Source organism: Odocoileus virginianus, chromosome 17 (genome assembly GCF_023699985.2).
Source record: "Odocoileus virginianus isolate 20LAN1187 ecotype Illinois chromosome 17, Ovbor_1.2, whole genome shotgun sequence".
Lineage (NCBI taxonomy): Eukaryota > Metazoa > Chordata > Mammalia > Artiodactyla > Cervidae > Odocoileus > Odocoileus virginianus.
Genome location: NC_069690.1, coordinates 53,455,260 through 53,476,809, shown reverse-complemented (window position 1 = coordinate 53,476,809; position 21,550 = coordinate 53,455,260). Strand labels below are relative to the sequence as shown.

General features: G+C 49.7%; 2 protein-coding genes across 2 annotated transcripts; one reads left to right on the top strand and one right to left on the bottom strand.

Annotated features, from left to right (window-relative positions):
* Positions 1-913: 913 nt before the first annotated feature.
* ATP5PD (ATP synthase peripheral stalk subunit d) lies at positions 914-5,743 on the bottom strand. The gene is made up of 6 exons (XM_020885786.2): positions 5,640-5,743; positions 4,053-4,183; positions 3,684-3,780; positions 2,184-2,255; positions 1,264-1,326; positions 914-1,113 (listed from the first exon to the last, which is right to left on the bottom strand). Exons 2-6 carry the CDS (start codon positions 4,172-4,174, stop codon positions 982-984), a joined length of 486 nt encoding a protein of 161 aa, XP_020741445.1. The 5' UTR covers positions 4,175-4,183; positions 5,640-5,743; the 3' UTR covers positions 914-981.
* Positions 5,744-5,864: 121 nt separating this feature from the next.
* KCTD2 (potassium channel tetramerization domain containing 2) lies at positions 5,865-19,600 on the top strand. The gene is made up of 6 exons (XM_020885841.2): positions 5,865-6,324; positions 7,989-8,097; positions 10,251-10,342; positions 14,360-14,455; positions 15,851-15,976; positions 17,052-19,600. The coding sequence occupies exons 1-6, from the start codon at positions 5,983-5,985 to the stop codon at positions 17,079-17,081; spliced, it is 795 nt and encodes a 264-aa protein (XP_020741500.2). The 5' UTR covers positions 5,865-5,982; the 3' UTR covers positions 17,082-19,600.
* The last annotated feature ends 1,950 nt before the right edge of the window (positions 19,601-21,550 follow it).

Sequence of the window (21,550 nt, the reverse complement as noted above, 5' to 3'; positions counted from 1 at the left end):
TTTGCTTAGATTGCTTTCTTACTGAGAAGCTTCCCAGATTATTTCATTTCATTCTTATTACAATTCTGATGTTCGTAAATGAGGAAAGGAAAAGTCTGGAGACAGCTGATTAATCTAGAACCAGCAAGTAAATGGTCAAGGGCAGGTGTGAGCAGTAGGCATACAAGCTCCTCTGACTTCAAGGACAACAGCACTTTCCCCATCTCATCTTACTTTAAACTGCCTGTATTTCCTGGAATTGCTCAGGCATCCTGCAAGGAATTCTGCTATAATAATAAGTAAATCCTGCTATAATTGTTTAGTCACTAAGTCATGGTTTTTCCAGTAGTCACGTACGGACTTGAGAGTTGGACCGTAAAGAAAGCTGAGCGCCGAAGAATGGATGCTTTTGAACTGTGGTGCTGGAGGACTCTTGAGAGTGCCTTGGACTGCAATGAGATCCAACCAGTCCATCCTAAAGGCAATCAGTCCTGAATACTCATTGGAAGGACTGATGCTGAAGCTCCAATCCTTTGGCCACCTGATGTGAAGAACTGACTCATTGGAAAAGACCCTGATGCTGGGAAAGATTGAAGGCAAGTGGAGAAGGGGGTGGTGGAAGATGAGATGGTTAGATAGCATCACTGATTCAATGAATATGAATTTGAGCAAACTCCTGGAGGTAGTCAAAGATGGGGAAACCTGATGTGCTGCAGTCCATGAGGTCGCAGAGGGCCGGACACGACTGAGCTACTGAACAACAACCACCCATGCAGCCCTGGGCCCTCAGTAATTTGCTTCCTACACATCCTCACCATTAGACAACCGCACACACCTGTGGGCACACCTTTCCAGTTCAACAAAAGCTCTGCTCCCAGTGAGGTCACCCCAGAGTTTTAATTATCTCAACCACAAAGCAGTAGACACACACAGCACCATGTAATTGTTTTTAATGTCCAGAGTTTGTAATTCGAGGGCCAGAGCTTTCTCCCGGACCCAAGCTTATAAGCTCTCAATTGGCCTGTGAGGCCAGTAGGGATACTTCTTCTTGTCTAATTTGGTTTCTGGGAAGACTTCATTCAAGTCCTCAATGGTCATCTGATCAAATGGAATTATGTTCCTCATCTTCTCCAGCTGAAAAAAGAGGGGAAATGTGTCAAGATAAATAGGGTTGCAGAGATACAAAAAAAGGACCCAAAGCAGGTGACTGCTGCTAGGTGAAGGACGCATGGCCACGAAAGGAAAGAAAATGGATTACAGGCAAAGGCCAAGGCTCATCCTTACCTCTTTCTCATATTCCTGAATCCTGGTCTTTGACTGAGTCAAAAACTCAGCACAACTTTTCACCTTTAAGAGAAGGGAGAAATTCTGTTTTGAGACCAAGTTGTACCTTCCCGACCCCGAGGCTCCCAAGGCATGAGGAGTCCCAGAGCCCCCCACTGCTTTCCCACACTCTGCAGAGGAGGTGGGCTCCTCTGACTGCTTGGGAGATTCTGCTTTAGGGGGCAAACTGCAGCTCTCCCCGACAACCACAAAGAAGCCCAGATAGGAGAACCAGCTTAAGGCGGCAGGCCCAGGTTTCTTTAGTGAGTTATTCACCTAGGCAACCTACAAATCCCTGCCTCACCTGGGCCTGCCTCACGGCCAAGACAAGCCACTGACCACCTAGTCAGACTTCCCCTTGGTGGAGCCACCTGGGTTCTAACATTGGGCCTTCAGTACTTTCAAACAAACGGATATTTAACTACTCACTACCGTGTATAATTTTCCTGCCCAGTTTCAGCTCCTTGATTGTTTTTAACAGTCATGTTGAGGTATAACTGACATACAATAAAATGCACATATTTAAAGACTACTACTTGATAGGGTTTGATATACGCATCCATCCATGGAACCATCACCACAGTGAAGACAGTTTAATATTTATCATCCCCTCCACCCCAGCCCCAAGCAACTGCTGGTCACCAGAGATTTAGCTGAATTTGTTTAGTTTTCCAGCAGTGGAGTCATACAGTGTATACTCCTTTGCTGGATTCTTTCACTCACATAATTATCCTAAGGTTCATCCGTGTTACTGCATTTATTAACAGTTCATCCCTTTTTAGCGATCCTTTAAATTCACTCCACCTTAACTTTACTAGTAAGAAACAGAACTGTCAGGAATTAAGAGAATTTTAGAATAAGTAAGAGCCTCAACTACTTACATCTTCTTTTTCTTCAGCATCCACCTGGGCAGTGTATTTATCCTCTGGTATAGGAACCTTCAGGGCATTAAACTACAAACACAGGAATAGCGAAATGTTGTTAGTATCACCAGGAGTCCCCCCAGAAGGACTCAAAAGCTGCTAATTGTAATACATCATATAAAAACACATTCTCCATTCCAGGCGGTACGAGCAGGCATCTAGGGCATTCTACTGGAAAGAGTATTAGACTGGCAACAGCAGCTCAAGGTTCTTTGCCGCATCACTAGCTGGAGACCTTGGACAATTCTCTTACTAAAATGAGCTTCAGTTTCTTCACTTGATAAAGACAGGCAGACCTGATGACCTCGAAGAACCCTATAGTTCTAAAGTAATTCTGATTTCTCTCTTTTTCAAGAATTTTATTTTTTGGCTGCGCCACACAGCATGCAGGATCTTAGTTCCCTGACCACGGGTGGTTACCTGTGCCCCTTGTGGTCGAAAAGCAGTATCTAAAGCACTGGGCCACCAGGGAAGTCCCCTGATTCCTCTTTGAAAAGAAACCCTAGTGGACAGGTATCGGAAGTCATGTTTGCATAATAGAGATGGATGAGACCTTCTCCCTAGGAAACAACTTAGTGTCTTGGCCCCCGCACTGAGCACTGTTCCTAGCAGAGTGGGCTCTTGATAAGTATTTGCTGAATGAACAAGCGAACCCCGGATGATGAAATTTAACATCAGAATATAGGTGGGCGAGGGCTTCCCTGGTGGTTCGGTAGTAAAGAATCCACCTGGCGATGCAGGGGACACAGGTTTGATCCCTGATCTAGGAAGATCCCACAGCAGTGGACCAACTAAGCCCATGCACCACAACTATCGAGCCTGTGCTCCGGAACCAGGGAGCCACGACTACTGAGCGTTCATGCTACAAATCCTCAAGCCCTCAGACACTAGAGCTCTGTTGCTCCGCAAGGGAAGCCTGCACACCATAACTAGAGAGCAAACCCCCGCTCACCACAACTAGAGAAAAGCCCACGCAGCTACAGAGACCCAGCACAGTCAAAAAATAAATTGTAAAAATAAGAAGAAAGATAGGTGAGGGAGAGACCACAGCTACAAGGGACAACAAAAAAGCAGAGGAAAACAGTAAAAGGGTAGGAAAACTGTCAGCCTGCTTTAAAAGGAGACAGGTGGGGAGTGCAGAGGGAAATCAGGCAGTCGGGCAGGAACATCCAACTCCACAGCCCCCTGGCTCCCGGATTAAGACTCTATTATACCGTTTTCTTAGGTTAAGAAACCTGCTGAATGAGGAGACCCTGAATTCTCCGCACCTATTTACCACTTAAATCTCTCATCGCAAGACCTTTGGCCACACCCATCTCTCCTGAGCCTCCTGTGGGATCTCGGTGTTGACACCACTCCTCTTTCCTCACTGTCTTCCTGTGGAACTGTCCACAGTCCTGCTTCCCCACCCCCACAGCAGTGTTACAGGACCAGGGCTTTAGCTGCCTGAAGGCTCACCTTCTTCTCAAAGTCGTCCACCAAGCCAGCCTTTGCCACGTTGGCCTTGTAGTAAGCCCAGTCGATGGCAGGTGGCTTCTCGGGCAGAGCAGCCAACCTGCTCACATAGAAAAGCAAAAGTCAGGGCTGTTCCACCAGCAAGAGGAAATTCACACAGCAATTTCCCTGTTCTTCATTCCTATGCCCTGGAGCTATCGCCACACTCTTCCCTAGGAGGGAGATCACAGGAATGCAAAAAACAAACAAAAAAATTCACTAGTATTTAGAAAATGCATGAATTTCTTTCTGCCAGAAGAAGATCAGAATTCATATATTTTGTTTCCACATGAAACCACAAGTCCAGAAACTCCCTCTCAGCAAGGTACTGACCTGGAGGTTAGGGTCTCATTCCAGGACTTCAAGGAGTTAGCCACGGCCTTCTGGTTTCGAGGGATGATCTCCCCGAAAGCTACCCAGTCAATGGTTTTTAGAGCAAGTTTCCGTCCAGCCATCTTGAGATCCTGGAAAATACAAGTCAGATCAAAACAGGGCTCTTGGAGAGAATCCTCTGAAGGGCATCACAGAAGTATTCAAGTTTTAAGAAATAGATCAGCATCATGAGTGGGTATATCTGCCAACTGAAGGAATTAGGACGACAATATCAGAAGAGGACACTTTAGTTTTTAAAATTCAAGGTATACAACCTGGCATACAAATATATTCTAGATGGTATACCCTCTCTTCCCCATCTCCTAATTTATCCTTAAAAGTCCAGTTATTAAAAAAAAAAAAGAAAAAATGCAACTAGCCAGTGTTTGCACTCCATGTATCTTTGGAAACATTGCTAAAGCAATATTCATGCATTACATAAAAGTTAGTAATTTAAAAACACTTCCACTCGGCCTACATTTTATTCACTGATTCTCCAGTGCACAGAACCTGACACATATTCACATTTTAACAAGGCTTAGTTAAATAGAGCAGACGCTGGACCAAAATTTCGTCACCTGAAAAAGGGGGAAATAAGCCCTGTTAGCCAAAAAAGGCTGTTAAAAATATCAAATATAACTGTGCACACCAATTTGCACTACAAACTTAAGGGGCTCTCTACCCATTCCTCCTTAGACTGGTAATACACCGACACCTTATTCATGCCTGGTGCTCCCCTGTCGTGTTAGCACATACCCTGAGTATACTGGACATACTTTTTTTAAAAAAATGTATTCAATACATACGTGAATGTGAGAGAACACGGAAAGTGATCACAACCGTTAAAGATTTTTATAAACTATGGGGTGGGTCACAAAGGAGATGGAAATTTTCCCCAGGGCCTTAAAAGAAAGAAGACACATGTCCAACATCTGCCTCTTCCTTTCACTCTCAAGATAGCTTATGTTCCCTGGAGTGGAGGTTAAGGGGCGGGTGATCTTTAAATACACCAGACAGAATAAGTGCCCTTGCAGAAACTTTTTCAAGCTCGGAAGCTTCGTAAATGGGTTTGTTGTCTTTTACTTACTGCTGAATCCCCAGCGCCTAGAACAGACCCTGAACAAGCAGGTGCTCAGTGAATATTTACTGAATCGGTAAGTGAACCCTCCACTAGAGAAGCTCCGAAAGCTCCACACGCTCGAAAGCTGTAACCTTCAGACGGGAAACGCACAGCCCTCCAGCCTGCTGGGCGTCACCAAGCAGGCTAAAACTAAGTCCCGGCAACGTTTTCTCAGCCTCCAAACCGAACTCCTGAAGCCGCCAGGCTGGAGTCGGCCTGGACGAGACAAAGGTTAGTGGAAGCCCTAAAAGTCAAGAGGACACAAACTGGCCTCCGCGGCCTCGCGCTAGAGGGAGAGGAGAGGAGGAGGGCGCGAAAGAGCAGCCGCGCGAAGGAGGGGCGAGACAAGGGTCGAGCCGAGGTATGCAGGGACAGAGCAGAGGAACCCGCTGCGCTCAGGTAGGTTTGAGGACCCCAAGCTCACTCACCTTCACCGACCCCGGGCGGCCCGCAGTCCGCAGCAGCAGAGAACGGAAGTGGGCCACCGGAAGCTCTCCCCTCAGCCAATCCCAAACCCAAGGGGGCGGAACTTGTCTTACGGTTCAGCGAATAGCAACGAGGGATGATTCCGGAAGTGCCGCCCCCAGAGGCGGGCATAGCGCCTCCACAGCCCGGGGACGCGGACGCTGGTTGGGGGCGCTCCCGTCTCTCTCCCGCGGCCCCACCCCCGCCGATGGGCCGGCCCGGCTCTCCCTGCCGAGAGATGGGCCGGCCCGGCGGCGCGCGGGCAGCAAGCGGCGGCGGCGGCGGCGGCGGCGGCAGCAGCCCAAGATGGCGGAGCTGCAGCTCGACCCGGCCATGGCGGGGCTGGGAGGGGGCGGCGGGAGCGGGCTGGGCGACGGGGGCGGCCCGGGCCGCGGGCCCCCCAGCCCTCGCCCCACTGGCCCCACGCCCCGCGGGCACGGCCGCCCGCCCCCCGCCGCTGCCGCGCAGCCGCTGGAGCCGGGTCCCGGGCCGCCGGAGCGGGCAGGGGGCGGTGGCGCGGCCCGCTGGGTCCGGCTGAACGTGGGCGGCACCTACTTCGTGACCACCAGGCAGACCCTAGGCCGGGAGCCCAAGTCTTTTCTCTGCCGCCTCTGCTGCCAGGAGGACCCGGAGCTGGACTCGGACAAGGTGCGCCCCGCCCTCGGGCGCGCCCCCGGCCTTCGGACCCCCTCGTTCTTCTCTGGCTGGTCCCCGGATTTCCTGCGACGCGCTTCTCTACGGCGGGCACCTGGGGCCGGGACCCCCTCCTCCTCCTATTTACCCGCCAGCCAGCCCTGGGGGCTTTTCTGCCCCAGCCCCAGACGCACGCAGACTTTCTCTCTGACCGCACCCTTCGTTCTCAGCGGCTGCTTCCCCGCACTATGCCCACCCTCACCCGTGAGAGTCCGTTCCACACCCCATGTCCCCTTCTTCTCTGCACCTCATCCCAGCCCCTCAGGTCTGCATGAGTTTTTCCCCGACTTCCTCGTTTCCCTGGTTCCTGGTCAAGACCCTCAGCGCCTGTGGCAGACGCATCCAGAATTGGGTCAGGGCGAGCTAAGGCATCCAGGTAGCTTTCTGAGACTTCCCCTCGGACCCCTCTGCCCAGTTGGGTGAAAGCCTTGGTGTGATGATGACTTCGACAGTTGCAGGAAGCGCTTGTCATGATCCCGCACTTCTTTCTTGTGGTCCTGTTCTCTGGGCTGTATCTGGTAACTGTGACTGTTTTAGGTCCCGGTTTGAGCTCAGATACATTCCTAAGAAAGAGGTTGTCCTTTGCCAATGCAAACCTAAGCTGACGGATTAAGACCAGGGAAAATGAAACCTAAAGAGTACCGTTGGGCAAGACGCATGGCTGCTAACCAAAGAGTTGAGAGGTGACAAGACGCTTAACCCATTTTCAGTTTGAGCTGTTTGATTTTTTTTAACTTTACACGTTCATCTTTCAGTTTCTGGCCTAAAAGCATTGACTGTTGCCTGCATCACCTGTATCCCATGTAGCACTTAGCTGTTCCCTTGCAACAGAGTTAGGGTTAAGTAAACATTGGTTAGTTTCATTTATTCATCTGCTACCTCTCCTATAATCTCAGATTGAAGGCAAACTGTCCTGCCCTCACTTAAAAGAGTTTTCCAAAACCTTGCTTGTTATAAAGGAATGATTTTATCTGTCCTGAATCTTTGTTGCAGTAGAAGCCAGTTTCTTCTTGTTCCCTTTACTGTAAAGATGAGTAGGATTAAAAGTGCTCAGAGCCAAGTCCTGGCCATGCCAGGCTTCCTCTGGGCACAGATCTGGAGTGTGTGAGTTACAGCTGCCAACGCAGACTCCCACTGCCGTTGGCCCTCAGCTCAGGAGCACTGCCAAATAAACAGAGGTTTTCTTAGAATTAGGAATGTGATTCAGGGACAATAGAGAAGTCAGAATGTCTATCTCAAGCAGAAACTTAGATCACACAGCTATGGCATTTTCTTCCTCTGTTTCTTTATAACAAATATCCCACAGGAAGAATGTTGGTAATTGTATCTACGCTTTAGCTTACCCAAAAGGCTGAGAAGAGATTGGTAATCGTGTCTGAGTAAAGATTTTAGAACTTCAAGTCAACGCCTAGATAATGAATATGACTATATGTCTGCAACACCCTCCCAGAAATGATCTTGAAGTATAAGACCCGTAAAGCTAGCCTTCTTGCCAGCAGTTAGTAATAAACATCTAATGGAACTTGCCCTCTCACTTATGAATTGTGACAGACAGGTGGAGACCCTGCCCTGACTTAATATGAAAGCTCCACAGTGATACCCTTGTGTTTGGTTGGCAGGACGAGACAGGGGCCTATCTGATTGACAGGGACCCTACCTACTTTGGTCCAATCCTAAACTACCTCCGCCACGGGAAGCTCATCATTACAAAGGAGTTGGCAGAAGAAGGTAAGGACACTGTGCGCTAGGCATCTTCAAAGTTCAGGTCAAATCCTTAAAACTATTTCATAGATTAGAATGTATTTTTCATAGGTTTTTTTTTTTTTTTGTGAGGGGAGGGCTATACTGTGTGGCATGTGGGATCTTGGTTCCCTGACCAGGGATCGAACCTGTGCCCTCTATGTTGGGAGCACAGAGTCTTAGCCACTGGACCACCAGGAAAGTCCTGAGATTTGAATTTTGAGATTTTCAGCAGGCTCACATGCACAGGAAGCAAAGCTTTTTAAAAATAAGTAGGGAGCCTCCAGTTACCTAGTCTAGTCTGAGAGGGTCTTGAAGGAGCCCCTTTGTTCTGTCCTTCTTTGGGGGAAGGAAGATACATAGCTCAGCTTTGGAGGTAGAGTTTTTTCTGGACCTGCAAAATTATCAGGACCTCTTTTGCATTGACTTATTACTAGCAGTGAATATCCACACCCTGAAACGGCAAATCTCTGACATTTAGGTGTTTATTCTTTCAATTTTAGTCTGAACTTGCAGCCGTTATAAAAAAAGAATAATGAAGGCTTGGCCTCATTTAAGACTGGTCTCATGCTTCCTTGATTTTTGCATCTGACCTAATTCATTCTCCAGCCCATTGTCAGGGGCATCATTAGTTGACTCATCCTTTTGGTTTGTAGGGCACTTGGACTATAAGTGGGTCTAGATGTCTTTTAAAAGGGTATCTTCGTCTCACTGAGACATTCAGTTGAAGATGGGAGCCTGTCCCTTGATGCAGGGCACCCTGACCTGGGAGCATTCTGCATAAGAAAGCTGAAATGGTTGTGCTCGCTAATGAAACGGCTGAAGAACACTGCTGTTACAACCTGTCAAAAGAGGAATCGGTCTCCCTTTTTATTTTTAATGCCCCCCCCTTTTTTTCTTAACATTTCAAATGCATACAAAGTAACTGGAATAGTAAAATAAATTCCGTGCACCCACCATTCACAGCAGCTACCAGTTCATGGGTAGTCTTGTTTCTTCAAAAGAAGAATCCTAAACATCTTTTTTAATGCCTTAAAAAAATGATTTTGAAGGGCAGAAATAGTACAAGAACTCCCTTTATCCAGATTCACCAAAATCAACAGTTTTGGTTATATTTGCATTATCATTCATTCATTCTCTCTCCTCCTCCTCCCCCCTCCTTCCTCTGCCCTTTCTACAGTTTTATTGCCGAATTTCTTAAGACTAGATTACAGGCTTGACCCCTTAGTGCTTCACGGCTTATTTCTCAAGAGCAAGAACATTCTCTCATGTAACCACCATATAGTTATCAAATTCAGGACATTTAATATTGATAAACACTTTAACTGTACCTTACATTCTAATTTTGTCAGTTGTTTCAACAGAAGTCTTTATAGCAACTTTTTTCTCCTGGTCCAGGATCACACATCCCATTTAGTTGTCCCGTCCCAGGCCTTTGATCCTTTGATTTTGTTAAGCGTGGGATTCTTTTTTTTTTTTTTTTTGGACATGCCACACAGCTTACAGTATCTTAGTTCCCTGACGAGAGATTGAACCTGGGCCCTCGGCCATGAAAGCACTGAATCCTAACGACTAGACTGCCAGGGAAGTCCTGTGCGTGGGATTCTTTCATTGACTGCTTTTTATATTGTTCAAATAACATGCATCTTGTTTAATTTGGTCCACATAATTTTTTTTTCCTTTTTAAAAAATTTTATTTATTTTAAATTGAAGGATAATTGCTTTACTGGTCCACATAAATTTACACTTATACAGAGAGAGCCAGTGGTCACTTTTAGGACAAACTGGGTAGAAATTGCAAGCTCAAGAGTTATCCAACGGGACTAGCTCCAGGAACTGAGTGCCATATGGTCAAGGTGTCCTGCAGCTGATGAGCAGGAGCAGGAAGAGCCAGGGAAGGTGGCAGGTGGGAAACCACAGGGGTGAAACAGTAAACGGAGCAGACTCGCGTGCCTGCCTCGCTGACGTTGGGGAAAAGGTCACAGATACCCAGCAAACAGCAAAGAAGTGTTTACAAGGCTACAGAAGGGAGACTTGCATGTGAAAGATGCAGTTCTTAGCAAGCACGTGTTCTCCAGCCTCTTTCTGCTGTTTTCTGGGGAGTTCACACACGTCTAACCACAGGTCAGTCTTCCTTCTAGGCGTCCTGGAGGAAGCGGAGTTTTACAACATTGCATCTCTCGTGCGACTGGTTAAGGAAAGAATACGGGACAACGAGAACAGAACTTCACAGGTAATGGGTTTTGAACTCTTAAGGGGAAAATATCCCACTTGTCAGTCTTTGTCCCCATGTCTGAGGTGATCAGAAACGGATAATGTACCGTTTGAGAGCCTTGCGTCTCCCCTGTGAGCCGGAGGTCTCCGTGTGGCATACGGTCCATCTGCCAGACAGGCAGCACATATTCCACCAGACTTGTTCAGAACAGGGAAACAGAGGAGAAATCACGAAGAGAACGAAACAGGCCCATGTCCCCTTAGAAGAACGGGAGATAGTGGCTGCTCGCCATACGGCAGTGGGCGGAGTCGCCAAACTTGAGGTTCGAAGCCTGTTCTCTCCAGCAGAGCATCTGCCTCCCTCCATGTCCACGTGGGGGCCAAGCGAGGTCTTGCTTCTGCCTGTTTACCTGTTGGCTTCTATATGAGGACCAGCCTTCAGCCTGTGACCGTGTCACAGCCAGCTGCTAACAGACACTTGCATGGCATAGACTTTGCACATGGCTTGTGAATCACGCTTCTAAGAAAATAATACCAAGCTTCTCTTTCTTTTATGAAGTCCGGATTTTCTTAGATATGGTGACAAAAATCCACCCGAATTTGCTGTGTAGTTTGAGCAGGGAAGGCAGTGAGGCACACTTAGCTCATTTCATGTCACATCACCCATCGTCAGTCTTAAGCAAGTGGCCACAATAACTTGTTAGGCCCTGGGGACCCCGACTGATGGGAGGTCCATGCCCTCAAGAAGTTTAAAGTCTAGCAGGAAAAACAGGCAGGTATTTTGAGAGGGTTTGACTGCACCAATGGGACAGAGTCCGACTCCAGGCTGACTTCTCTCCTGCCCCATCAGGTACTGGTGATGGTCGCTTTCTTGAGAGCTAATTTGTCGCAATACAGAATTTCAAAAGCAGAAACTTGTTCCTTGCATGTTCTGTGTTAGGCTTCATGTATCACGTTTTTTTCTGGCTCTGAATGGAGTTATCTGGATGACCACCTGGCCCCTATGATGAAGAATGGACTCTGTTCTGCATTTTATCTCAGCACTTTGCGAAGGTGGAAAGGAGGCTTACTCATTTAGTTCTTCTCCATCTGGTCCGTGGCTGAAAGGCTTTTTTTTTTTTTTTGGTGCTGAAACCTGGGATGAAAGGCTCCTTTTTAATGTTCAAAGATGAACTCATAGTTGATTTGCAGGTTACCATGTGAAATATGATCTAGCGTCACCAATTTTTTTGCCATCTCCTGGTATATTTACGTGGCTTCTTTCACTATTACAGATACGTAATAGCTTAGACGTTCTGCGAATCTCGTCCATCCTCAGTTTTTCACATTAAACAAAAAAACCTTTGATTGCTTAATATAAGTTTTGATGATACCATCAAGTATAAAATTTGAAACCATTCAAACCATGGCATCTGAACACTCTGAATTCTTCGCCATCAGTAAACTCCTTGAGAGTGTTGTGAGGTTTTTATGTGATGACAGTAATTGAGTTAATTAGTTTTTTCGATTTTGAGGCTCATGGATTTATACCTAGCTGGAAGTTTTTTTATTCTAGGAATGTCAAGCCCCTTTTGATGTTAATTGATCTTTCCACCTGTCCCCTTTATTTAGTGGGACTCTGGGTGGGCAGTGGATTTGATGTCGTTCACAGATGTCCCCTTTTACGTTTGTCCCACATCACCTTAAGGCGGAGTGTGGATTTCTGGGGCTGTCTCCTCAAACTCGGCATCTCCTTCACCTTGCCTGTGTTGAAAGGAGACACACCTGGCAGACAGTCAGGTAAAGCCCAGGGTGTGGAGGACCTTCCCCACTTTTCCAGTGACCTCACTTCACTTCCAGTGGCTGCCACCATCCTGTTACTTTGCCATCCCCGGTAGCGTTTTTTGCTGTGAGATGGGTCTTGGTGCATTTGAGAGTGGCGTTGGTTTACTTGGGAAGAGGAAAGTAAAGAGGAGGCGGTACAGTTATCTTAAACAACTGGGACTTTGACAGCTGCAGCCACTATCGGGTCTTTGCGATGCCCTGCATCTTACAGTGTAAAACACCTGGTTGTTCCTGAAGTGTATGGCTCAGGTAATTGAAATTGTCACGAGATTTGTCCTATATTTTATATGGAAGGAATTTTCTGTTTTTTCACCTTAGCACATTATCGAATGGAACCTCGTTCAGAAGGACAAAGTATATGAGAAAGACTGTATAGTGTTGTCAGGCAGATGTGGGCTCATATCCCAGCTCTGCCTCCAGTCCACTTAGTTGCCACACTGCTGGGGCAAGATATTGTGCCCTGAACACCAGTGTCCTCCGTGTAGAAAGAAGCGGACACCTGCCTTCCAGGACTGCAGTGAAGACTGGAAGAGAAGGGTGCAGCACTTGGGGCCTGTAGCCCGCGGTACTTAGTAACTGCTTTTATTCATCCAGTATTTCCCAAATTGTTCTAATTTTCTAGACAGCTGAAGCCAACTCATCCTTTTTAAAAATGGGCTAAGTTTTCATCATTCTTAAGAAAATGGTCCAGATTTTCTTAAAATCCGATAGAAGGTAACTGACCCCTCTCTCCATGACCAGGCGTCATTGTTCTAAACCTGGGCTGCTATTTGGTTCTCTCACCCTCTCGGGTGGGCAGTAAGTGTGCAGCTTTGGACCCAACACCGATGGTCCCTGACTGCTAAATGCCGAGTCCTGTGCGCCTGAAGTTGTCCTGTGAACAGGAGCACATCTGGCGAGCCTGCTTCCCTGCAGCCACCGGAGCCGCCTCACAAGCGGCTTCTCGTTCCCTGTGGCCCAGGTCACAGGTGTCGATGTAGGTCAGGTGTGGGCCTTCGTGCTGCAGCTCTGGGGCGTCCATCTCAGTTGCTCAGCCGTTTGGCTTCCCGATCTAGCTCGTGTTCTAGAGAGTTGAGTCTGGTCAGCACATCTCATCTTTGACACCCTCCAGGTGACCAACAGTTTGGTTCTGTCCTGACACTGACCACTCAGAGTCAGTGTCAGACTCCCCAGGGCTCGGATGCTAGTTGGGATCTGGGTTCCCACAGTGCCTCCTTCATGTTCAGTAATTCACTAGAATAATTGGTGCAACTCGGGAAATGCTATACTTACTATAGTTTGTTATGGAGGATATAAATGAAGAGCCAGATGCAGAGATTCATGGGGTGAAGGCCTAAAGGGTCCTCTGTCCCCGTGTAGTCCCCAGCATTCATTACCCGCCCCCAAGCACAGGGATGTGTTTGCCAACTTGGAAGTTCCCTGAACCCCGTTACTTAGGGGTTTTTCAGGATGGTTCATTCAGTAGGAAAGGTTGTCTGTATTATTGGCCTTCAGTGATTGAACTCAATCTCTGGTCTCTCCTCCTTCCCCCATGGTCAGGGAGCGGGGCCAAAGGTTCTAACCCTCTAACCCCCTGGGTCTTTCTGGTGACCAGCTTATTAGCATACAAAAGACACTGCTGTGACTCAGGAGTTGACATAGTTTTTCGGAGGTCTGTGCCAGGAACCATATGCTTGTTTGTCACAGGAATGTTACCATGTAACACTGAAACACTTTGAGGTAGCTTCAGCAGAGGGTAAAACAGCTTGAACATTTGTTTACTGTAGAGTCCCTGTTTAATGTATTGTTTCCATATAAGGTATCATTCTCAGTAAGTGAAGATACGGTCTACATTTTCAGCATGTGTGTTAGCTATAAAGACTGAAGAAGAAAATGTGACCTTTTTGTCCTGAGTAATTTTACTCTGTTTTCTCCTTTGGGAAATAGATGAAGTCATAAGTTTATCAGCATGGTCGCTCACAATTCATCCTTCTGAAGTTCAAGATTATTTTGTTTTATTCATGTTCTTGGACCCTATATTTTCTTTTTTCTTTCCGTGGATAAGTTTTTATTGAGAAACTACAGTGCAGCTTGAAAGGGGGTAGCGGGTGGCTGCCAAGAAAAAAATTCCAAGCACACTCCTTTCCAGTCTTTATTCTTCTGAAGAGCTTCACCAAGGCAGCTGCAAACTGTTGTGTCCTTGAAACTCAGAGCCTGTATGTGGTTGTCGCAGGGCCCCGTGAAGCACGTGTACAGAGTCCTGCAATGCCAAGAGGAGGAGCTCACACAGATGGTATCCACTATGTCTGATGGTTGGAAATTCGAACAGGTAATGTTTCTTGGGGCTTCCCTGGCGGCTCAGTAGTAAAGAATCCACCTGCCAATGCAGGAGACATAGATTCGATCCCTGGGTTGGGAAGATCCCCTGGAGAAGAGAATGGCAACCCACTCCAGTATTACTGCCTGGAGAGTCCCGTGGCCAGAGGAGCCTGGTGTGTGACCGTCCATGGGGTCGCAGAGAGTCGGACATGCCCTGGCAGCTAAACAACGTGTCATAAGGTGCATCTCAGCCTGGGAGCCCACTCTGTCACCATCTGTAGCCAGTCACCCACCCTAGGAGTCTGGTAGGGCCAGGGGAAAGAGGCCTTCCATGTGCACTCTGCATGGCAGGGTGCGATGAGCTGGGTGAGACCGAGAACACTGTCCTGTCTCCAGGCTTTATATCCAGAAGTTCTGTGATTCTGCCCAGAGGGAGCCAGCCAGCTTCTTTAGGCTTGAAAGTGCCTCTTTGGGTTTTTCTCCTTCAGGGATTCCTTTCAAAAGTGCTTTGCTGACACATTCTAGAATAAGTAGCTGAAGAAGACGAGGGTTCAGCAGTGACCCTCCCTGTTCACGCGGCGTGGTGAGCAGGCATGGCATGACGGGCTCAGACGAGCTGGAGCCTGGTGAGGTCCTTCCCCATTAGCCTGTGGGTTTCTGTACTTTAGCTTTGTGCTCACGACCACGGCATCGAAACAAAGCATCTGAGAACCAGGATTTTACTGTTTTCTTCCATTAGATGGCAGAGTTGTTCATCTGTTGTCTTCAAAACACACGGGGAGGCTGAGCATGAGTCGAACGACAGTATTATAAAGTCAATGAAACATGCTTGTTTCTGTGTAGAGTTTAAGAGGTCAGCTGAACTGTCACCATATGCTTACCTTAAATGAAAGTTACTGGGTCAACAGTATTACATTATAGACCAAACACAGGCATCTCTGTCTTCAGCACCAGTACTGGGTGACTCCTCACAGCTATCTTCCATGGCAGAATCAATTCTGTGTATCCCTCGTTTTTGTTCAGCTGTGGGTTGCAAAATGTCATACTTCCACTCCAGAAGTATTTTTTCCCTGGTATAAAATTTTAAAGACAAAGTTGTTTGTTTGTTTTTTTAAGAATTAGTGGGTTTTTTTGTTTGGTCGGATGGTTGATTTTGTGGCTGTGCTGCATGGCTTAGTTCCCCAGCCAGGGATGGAAGCCAGGCCACAGCAGGAAATCCTTGCTGGTGATGCTCTGGTGAATAACTGGGATCCAGGTGTCCCCTGGGGCCTTGATAGTCCCAGCAAGTTCTTCATCCTTTGAGAAGCAAAACAACAAAGCTCAGTCAGGAGGAGGGTTTGATTCGTATGGCCCTTAATTATTTTAAGATCCCTGCCCAAATGTTGACCTGTTCTTGTTTGGTCAGCTCATCAGCATCGGATCTTCCTATAACTACGGGAACGAGGATCAGGCAGAGTTCCTCTGTGTTGTCTCCAGAGAACTAAACAATTCTACCAACGGCATTGTCATCGAGCCCAGTGAGAAGGCCAAGGTGAGCCCCTCTGCCTGACGTTCGTCTCTGACTCTGCTCCCAGCCCCTGTTCAGCCCTGCCTGAACTGCTGCTCACCAGATCAGCCCTTTCCTTCTCAAGCCAGCTTTGCATTTCCCTTTCGTTTTGGCCTTTTGACTGTTGTCATTTAAACCAGGGTTTTTGAAGCAGTGACATAGGCTTTTAGTTTAGGACACATGAACTAAAGTAGGGTAGTCTTTTCCCAGGCTCTGTCAAATCAGTGAAAAAGAAAAGCTGATGGCCACTGACTCCTCTAAGGTGAGAATTTTGAAACTCAAAGTTGGAAGGATTCTGCCTTTATACTTTGAAACTCCTCTCTCTCAAGAGAAAAGGTGTTTGGTTACCTCTGTGACACCCCCCGCACCCCAAAGCCCTGAGGTTACTGGAAGCTTGTTGCACACTGTTCTCTTCTTCCTCCACTGTGCCACTCACACACACCCCCACAGTGAGTCTCCCTCATCAGTGTGGAGTGAGCCTGGCTGTGTCCTCTGCTCAGGAAAGGTGGTCCTCCTCCGTGTGAGGCGGTCCTCCTCCGTGTGTGGTGAGCCTAGCGGTTTCCTTCCCCTCAGGGAGGCAGTCCTCCTATGTGTATAGTGGTCCTCCTCCACGTGAGGTGGTCCTCCTCTGCATGAGGTGGCCCTCCACGGTGTGTGGCGAGCTGGCTGTGTCCTTCCGCTCAGGGGAGGTGGTCCTGCTCCACCCGCACTGGTCCTCCTCCACGTGTGGCGAGCTGGCTGTGTCCTTCCGCTCAGGGGAGGTGGTCCTGCTCCACCCGCACTGGTCCTCCTCCACGTGTGGCGAGCTGGCTGTGTCCTTCCACTCAGGGGAGGTGGCCCCGCGGCACACAAGCCCTGCCCCAGCGTCTTTACACTGCAGTGCTTCAGGGGTGCTGCCTCGCTTCTCGGGGTAACGGGTCGTCCTGCTGCTGCTCCACGGGGTCCAGAGGGAAGCCACTCCAGTCTCTTTCTCCTCCCTCAGTGGGCTGGGAAGCCACCCCTGCAAAAGCAGCGTGTACCCAGAGCCCAAGCCTCAGTCTCCCCCACTTTCCCCTTCTAGATTCTTCAGGAGAGAGGGTCTCGGATGTAAACTCCGAGTCCTCAGTGACGGGCGCGCCCAGCCGAGCTCCTGTACAGAAACCGAGCTACTGCCAAGCCAAGCCGCACCTGGCCCCCCGCGGAGGAGAGTTCTGGTCAAAACCAAAGGAACCCCACCCCCCCCACAGGAACCCGAAGACAGATGCCACTTTCAGCTGCACAATACCTTCTCAGAAACCTGCTTTTCTTTTCGTAGCCAGTGTTGTAACCTCTCCAAGAGCACTGGGCTGGGTTCCCAGGTGGAGCTTATCTCAGGATGGGGCGGGGAGGAGGAAGGCCTAGGTCCTTGCAGATGCTGTACGTCCCCGAAGCCGGAGGGCGCGAAAGACCGTTGTCCTGAGCTGTGCCACGTTTTCACCTGAGTGTGCCCTGTTGGACGTGGGCAGCCACGTCATCACACCACATTTCTCTTCACACACCCCAGACTACCGCAGCAGACGCAGAGGAGTCTGGTTTAGGCTGTTGAACTGAGGTTTCGGTGAAGGATAGAGTCTCCAGAGCACCCCCACATTCCTATGAACAAAGCCTCTTTGAGGAGGGGAGGATGGGGGGTCGCAGCTCTGGATTTACGCCACCAGCTGCCCCCTGTTCGGCTTGCCTCATTAGTCTCCAGCAGCTGGCACCCCACCCCACCCCCTGCCCCAGAGAGCTCACCTCCCCAGGAAGAGTTCCGAGGCCGGCGGTGTCCTGTACCAAGTCAGACACGCAGACTGGTGGGCGCTGTAGGTGTTGGCGTAACTGCTTATGCAGCCTTTGCTTGCCCTCTGTTGGCCCATGTTCCTTCCCTGACTTGTTAAACTGGGGCCGAGGATACAGGGATTTTGGACCCTCTGCTGCCTTGGGGTGGAGACGGCCGTTTCCTCTGAAAGTTGCCAAACGTGGTAGGTTGTAGTATCAAAAGTGGCATTGTTTTTGTGGTCGTCTCGGAAATGCCTTGATTGAAAGTGTGATATTTGTGTCTCTTCTTGGTTTCTGACCTGGGCAGTGGTTGTGAGCCCATGCCATCCGCCGTAGTGTGTGTGCGTGCGTTTGCCGGGCGGGCCCAGGACCCCCTCACCTGACCGGCCCCTCACCGCCGCTTCCTTCTGTGGGGGCCGAGGCATTGGTGAGCCAGTGCTGTTCAGTCAGGAGCCAGGCCTCAGAGCTCGCGACGGACTGCTGTCTGAGCGTCCGAGTCTGGGCGAGCAGTCGTGGGGTGCAGAGGGGCCCGAGAACGCGGGCTTTTCCCCGGTGACGTTTAGTGTGGCAGGCGGTCCAGAGAAGGGGGAGTGCTCGTGGGGAGCACTTTGTCCATAAAAGACCCCGCAAGCCCATGGGTCCTAAGCTGAGGTTCCCTCTGCCCCCCAACTCAGCTGCTCACCGCATGGGTCTGGAGTCAGGGTTTCTTTAAAGTGACTGTCAACTGTGCCAAGTGTCTTTGAGCCTGTGACTGGCCCCTGCTCAGACAGGAACCTCACATTGCCCTCACATGTCTGTGTGTAGAGGAGGGGAGAAGTGTGTCTGGGCGCCTGCTGACACGCCGTGTCTACACCCCCGCGTGAATGTGCTTGTCGGCACCACGGACGTCTGGCCCGTGCCCAGGGTTCTTACAGCTGTAAAGTGTTGGAGGGACTGCTACCTACAAAAACAGTTGCCCCTGCAGAATGGTTGCAGGTGTCCATCCTGACATCTTTCAGGGGGAGGAAGAAAAGATTTGAACACGTCAGGTTAAAGCTGCTGTCAACCAGAGGCCGATGGGTGAGGAGCTCTGGTCAATGGGAATAAGCACCGTCAGACTGAAAGGAGGCAAGCCTTGGCGTCTGGGGCCTCAAGCCCACGCAGACCTGCAGGAGCGAGGAGGCTGGAGGGCAGGGGGGGCAGCCCCTCTGGACGCATCTTTCTCATCGTGCTTCGCACAGGTCCACCTGGAGTCCGTGAAGCCCGCCACACCCCTGGCTGAGCGCTCTGAGGGACCAGCGGAAGCCTTTCCCCAGGTTCCCTCTCCGGGCCACCCAGCGACAGTCTCGGTTGTTTCAGCGCTCCAGGAATCTGAGAGGGACTGTTTCTTAAGGTTTCTGGGAAAGTATTTTCCCCAAGCCCTTCGTGAACCAAGTTGGTGTTTTTTTTTCTTGAAAGCCGCTCCCTCGGGGAGAGCCCGGCTGACCATTCCAGAGAGAGGCCTGGCCATTGGCTGGGGGGGTCACGTGAGCAGTGCCCCATGCTGTCTGGCTGCCCAGGGCTGCCACGCGGGCAACGCCGGCCAGGCAGGGCCCAGCCTGCTCTGGAGTGACTTCGTTTATGCACAGTTCTAACTGATCTCAGGGGAGTCCGTGAGGCTTAGAGGAGGAAGAGACAGATGCTGAGGGGAAGGGCTGAGAAGTCACCCACACCCTCCAGGATGGCCTTAGAGCCAGGCCTTAGGGACCATGCCTGCCACTTGTGGGTGCCCTTTGTTGCCGTGTGTGTCTTTGAATAAAGTCTGAAATGCTGTGACCCTTTTCCCCCCTCTTGTCAATAAAGACATGAAACAGACTTCTGAATCTTTAAACTGTTGGTGTGTATTTCCCAATACTCACAGCTCCTGGAGTCCTCCTGTCTGTCAACATTGATGATTCTCACACTGTCCTCACGAAATGAATGTCACCACACCCTTTTCTAGCAGAGCTTCTTACAGAGTCCCTGTTTCTCCTGCTGCTAAGACTGCCTGGGGGGCCGGGGAGCAGGGAAGAGGCTGGACCTTCTTCCTCCGGGTTTTCATTCCACCGTGTCTGAAAGGATCAGAGAGTGCCAGGGGACAGAAGGTGGGACAGATGGGCTTCCCGCAGGGGAGCAGGAAGGAGACGGGAGGAGTAGGAGATGGTCTTTAAGGGAAAAAAGTCTCCTGGAAGAGGACAGGTGATGGGTGCCCATTTTCTCTGCCAGGAGGATGAGGAAGAAGGTGAGGTGAGAATCCAGTCACCCAAGTTTTAAGTGTTGATCCTTAAGTCATCAAGCAGGGTGTGGGGTTTGAAAGAGTTCCTCCCTCCTACAGGGTGCTAACAGCTGGGGCGGAGTTACGTACACAGAAAAGTACTGAGAAGGGATGTGGCTGAAACAGCTCCAGCAAGAGGCCACAGCAGTTGTAAATAGCAGGGAAAGGAAAGTGCCTGGGGGACTCGGCTGTCACAGCCGTAGGGGTCGCAGGACAGAGTTACTGCTCCCAAGTGTGTGTGCGTGTTCAGTCGTGGCCGACTCTTTATGACCCCATGGACTGTAGCCCACCAGGCTCCTCTGTCCATGAGGTTTCCCAGGCAAGAACAACTAGAGTGGGTTGCCAATTGCTCTTCCAGGGGATCTTCCCGACCCAGGGATCAAACCCAGGTGTCCTGCATCTCCTGCATTGGCAGGTGGATTCTTTACCACTGAGCTACCTGGGAAGCCCATTTGTTCCCAATTCTGGGGAACAAAGAAAGGAGGTTGACATTGTTAAAAGGTCAAGATGCAGGGCTTCCATGATGGCTCATTAGTAAAGAATCCACCTGCCAAGGCAGGAGACAAAGGTTCGATCCCTGATCCAGGACGATTTCCACATGCGGAGCAGCAATTAAGCCGACACGTCACAACTATTGAGCCTGTGCCCCACGATAGCAGAGGCCACTGCCATGAGAAGCTCACACACAACGAGAGGGTAGCCCCCATTCACCGCCAACTAGAGAAAGCCTGCACAGCAGTGAAGAACCAGCACAGCCAAAAATAAAATTTTTTTAAAAGAATGAAAAATAAAAGGTTGAGATGGGACTTCCCTGGTCGTCCTGTGCTTAAGACTGCACTTCCACTGCAGTGGGCTCAGGTTCAATCCCTGGTTGGGGAATGGCAAAGAAAGACACACAAAGCATACACAGTCGAGGCTTTGAGGAGGGGCCCTGCGAGGGATGCTGCTGTCTGGGGGCTCACCGCGCTGCTGGGACCAGCTATTGCTGCCAGAGTGAAGCTGCGTTGCTGTGGTTTCTCTGATAACAGGAAGGGGCTCATCTCCTTTCTCCCCCCAGCTCCCTCATACGTCCCTTACAGCAGCTCTCAGCCCCAGCAGCACCCGGCAGTCTGGGTGGGTTGGGACTGAGGAGCCACAGCCAGGGCTGCTCAGTATCCATAAACTTACTTCTGTGCATATTTGAACTTCATACAAAATGGTAAGAATACCTTTATGCCTCCATGTGACAAGATGAAACTACTCTACACAGATAATCTTACCCTCTCCCCTAACATGAAAGTGAAGTTGCTCAGACTCTTTGAGACCCCACGGACTGCAGCCCACCTGGCTCCTCTGTCCATGGGATTCTCCAGGCAAGAACACTGGAGTGGGTTGCCATTTCCTTCTCCAGGGGATCTTCCCGACCCAGGGATTGAACCCAGGTCTCCCACATTGCAGGCAGACGAATTTACCCTCTGAGCCACCAGGGAAGCCACGACCCTCCTTCTGAGGGCTTCCCAGGTGGATCAGTG

Bases quoted from the DNA above. Each gene is read 5' to 3' on its own strand.
- ATP5PD (XM_020885786.2), bottom strand. From the start codon at position 4,174: ATGGCTGGACGGAAACTTGCTCTAAAAACCATTGACTGGGTAGCTTTC. The intron at 2,256-3,683 runs GTGAGCCTTCAG...CTGTGTTTGTAG, and splicing joins TGGACGACTTTGAGAAGAAG to TTTAATGCCCTGAAGGTTCC. The intron at 1,114-1,263 runs GTAAGGATGAGC...CTCTTTTTTCAG, and splicing joins TTCAGGAATATGAGAAAGAG to CTGGAGAAGATGAGGAACAT.
- KCTD2 (XM_020885841.2), top strand. From the start codon at position 5,983: ATGGCGGAGCTGCAGCTCGACCCGGCCATGGCGGGGCTGGGAGGGGGC. The intron at 6,325-7,988 runs GTGCGCCCCGCC...TTTGGTTGGCAG, and splicing joins CGGAGCTGGACTCGGACAAG to GACGAGACAGGGGCCTATCT. The intron at 15,977-17,051 runs GTGAGCCCCTCT...TTCCCCTTCTAG, and splicing joins AGCCCAGTGAGAAGGCCAAG to ATTCTTCAGGAGAGAGGGTC.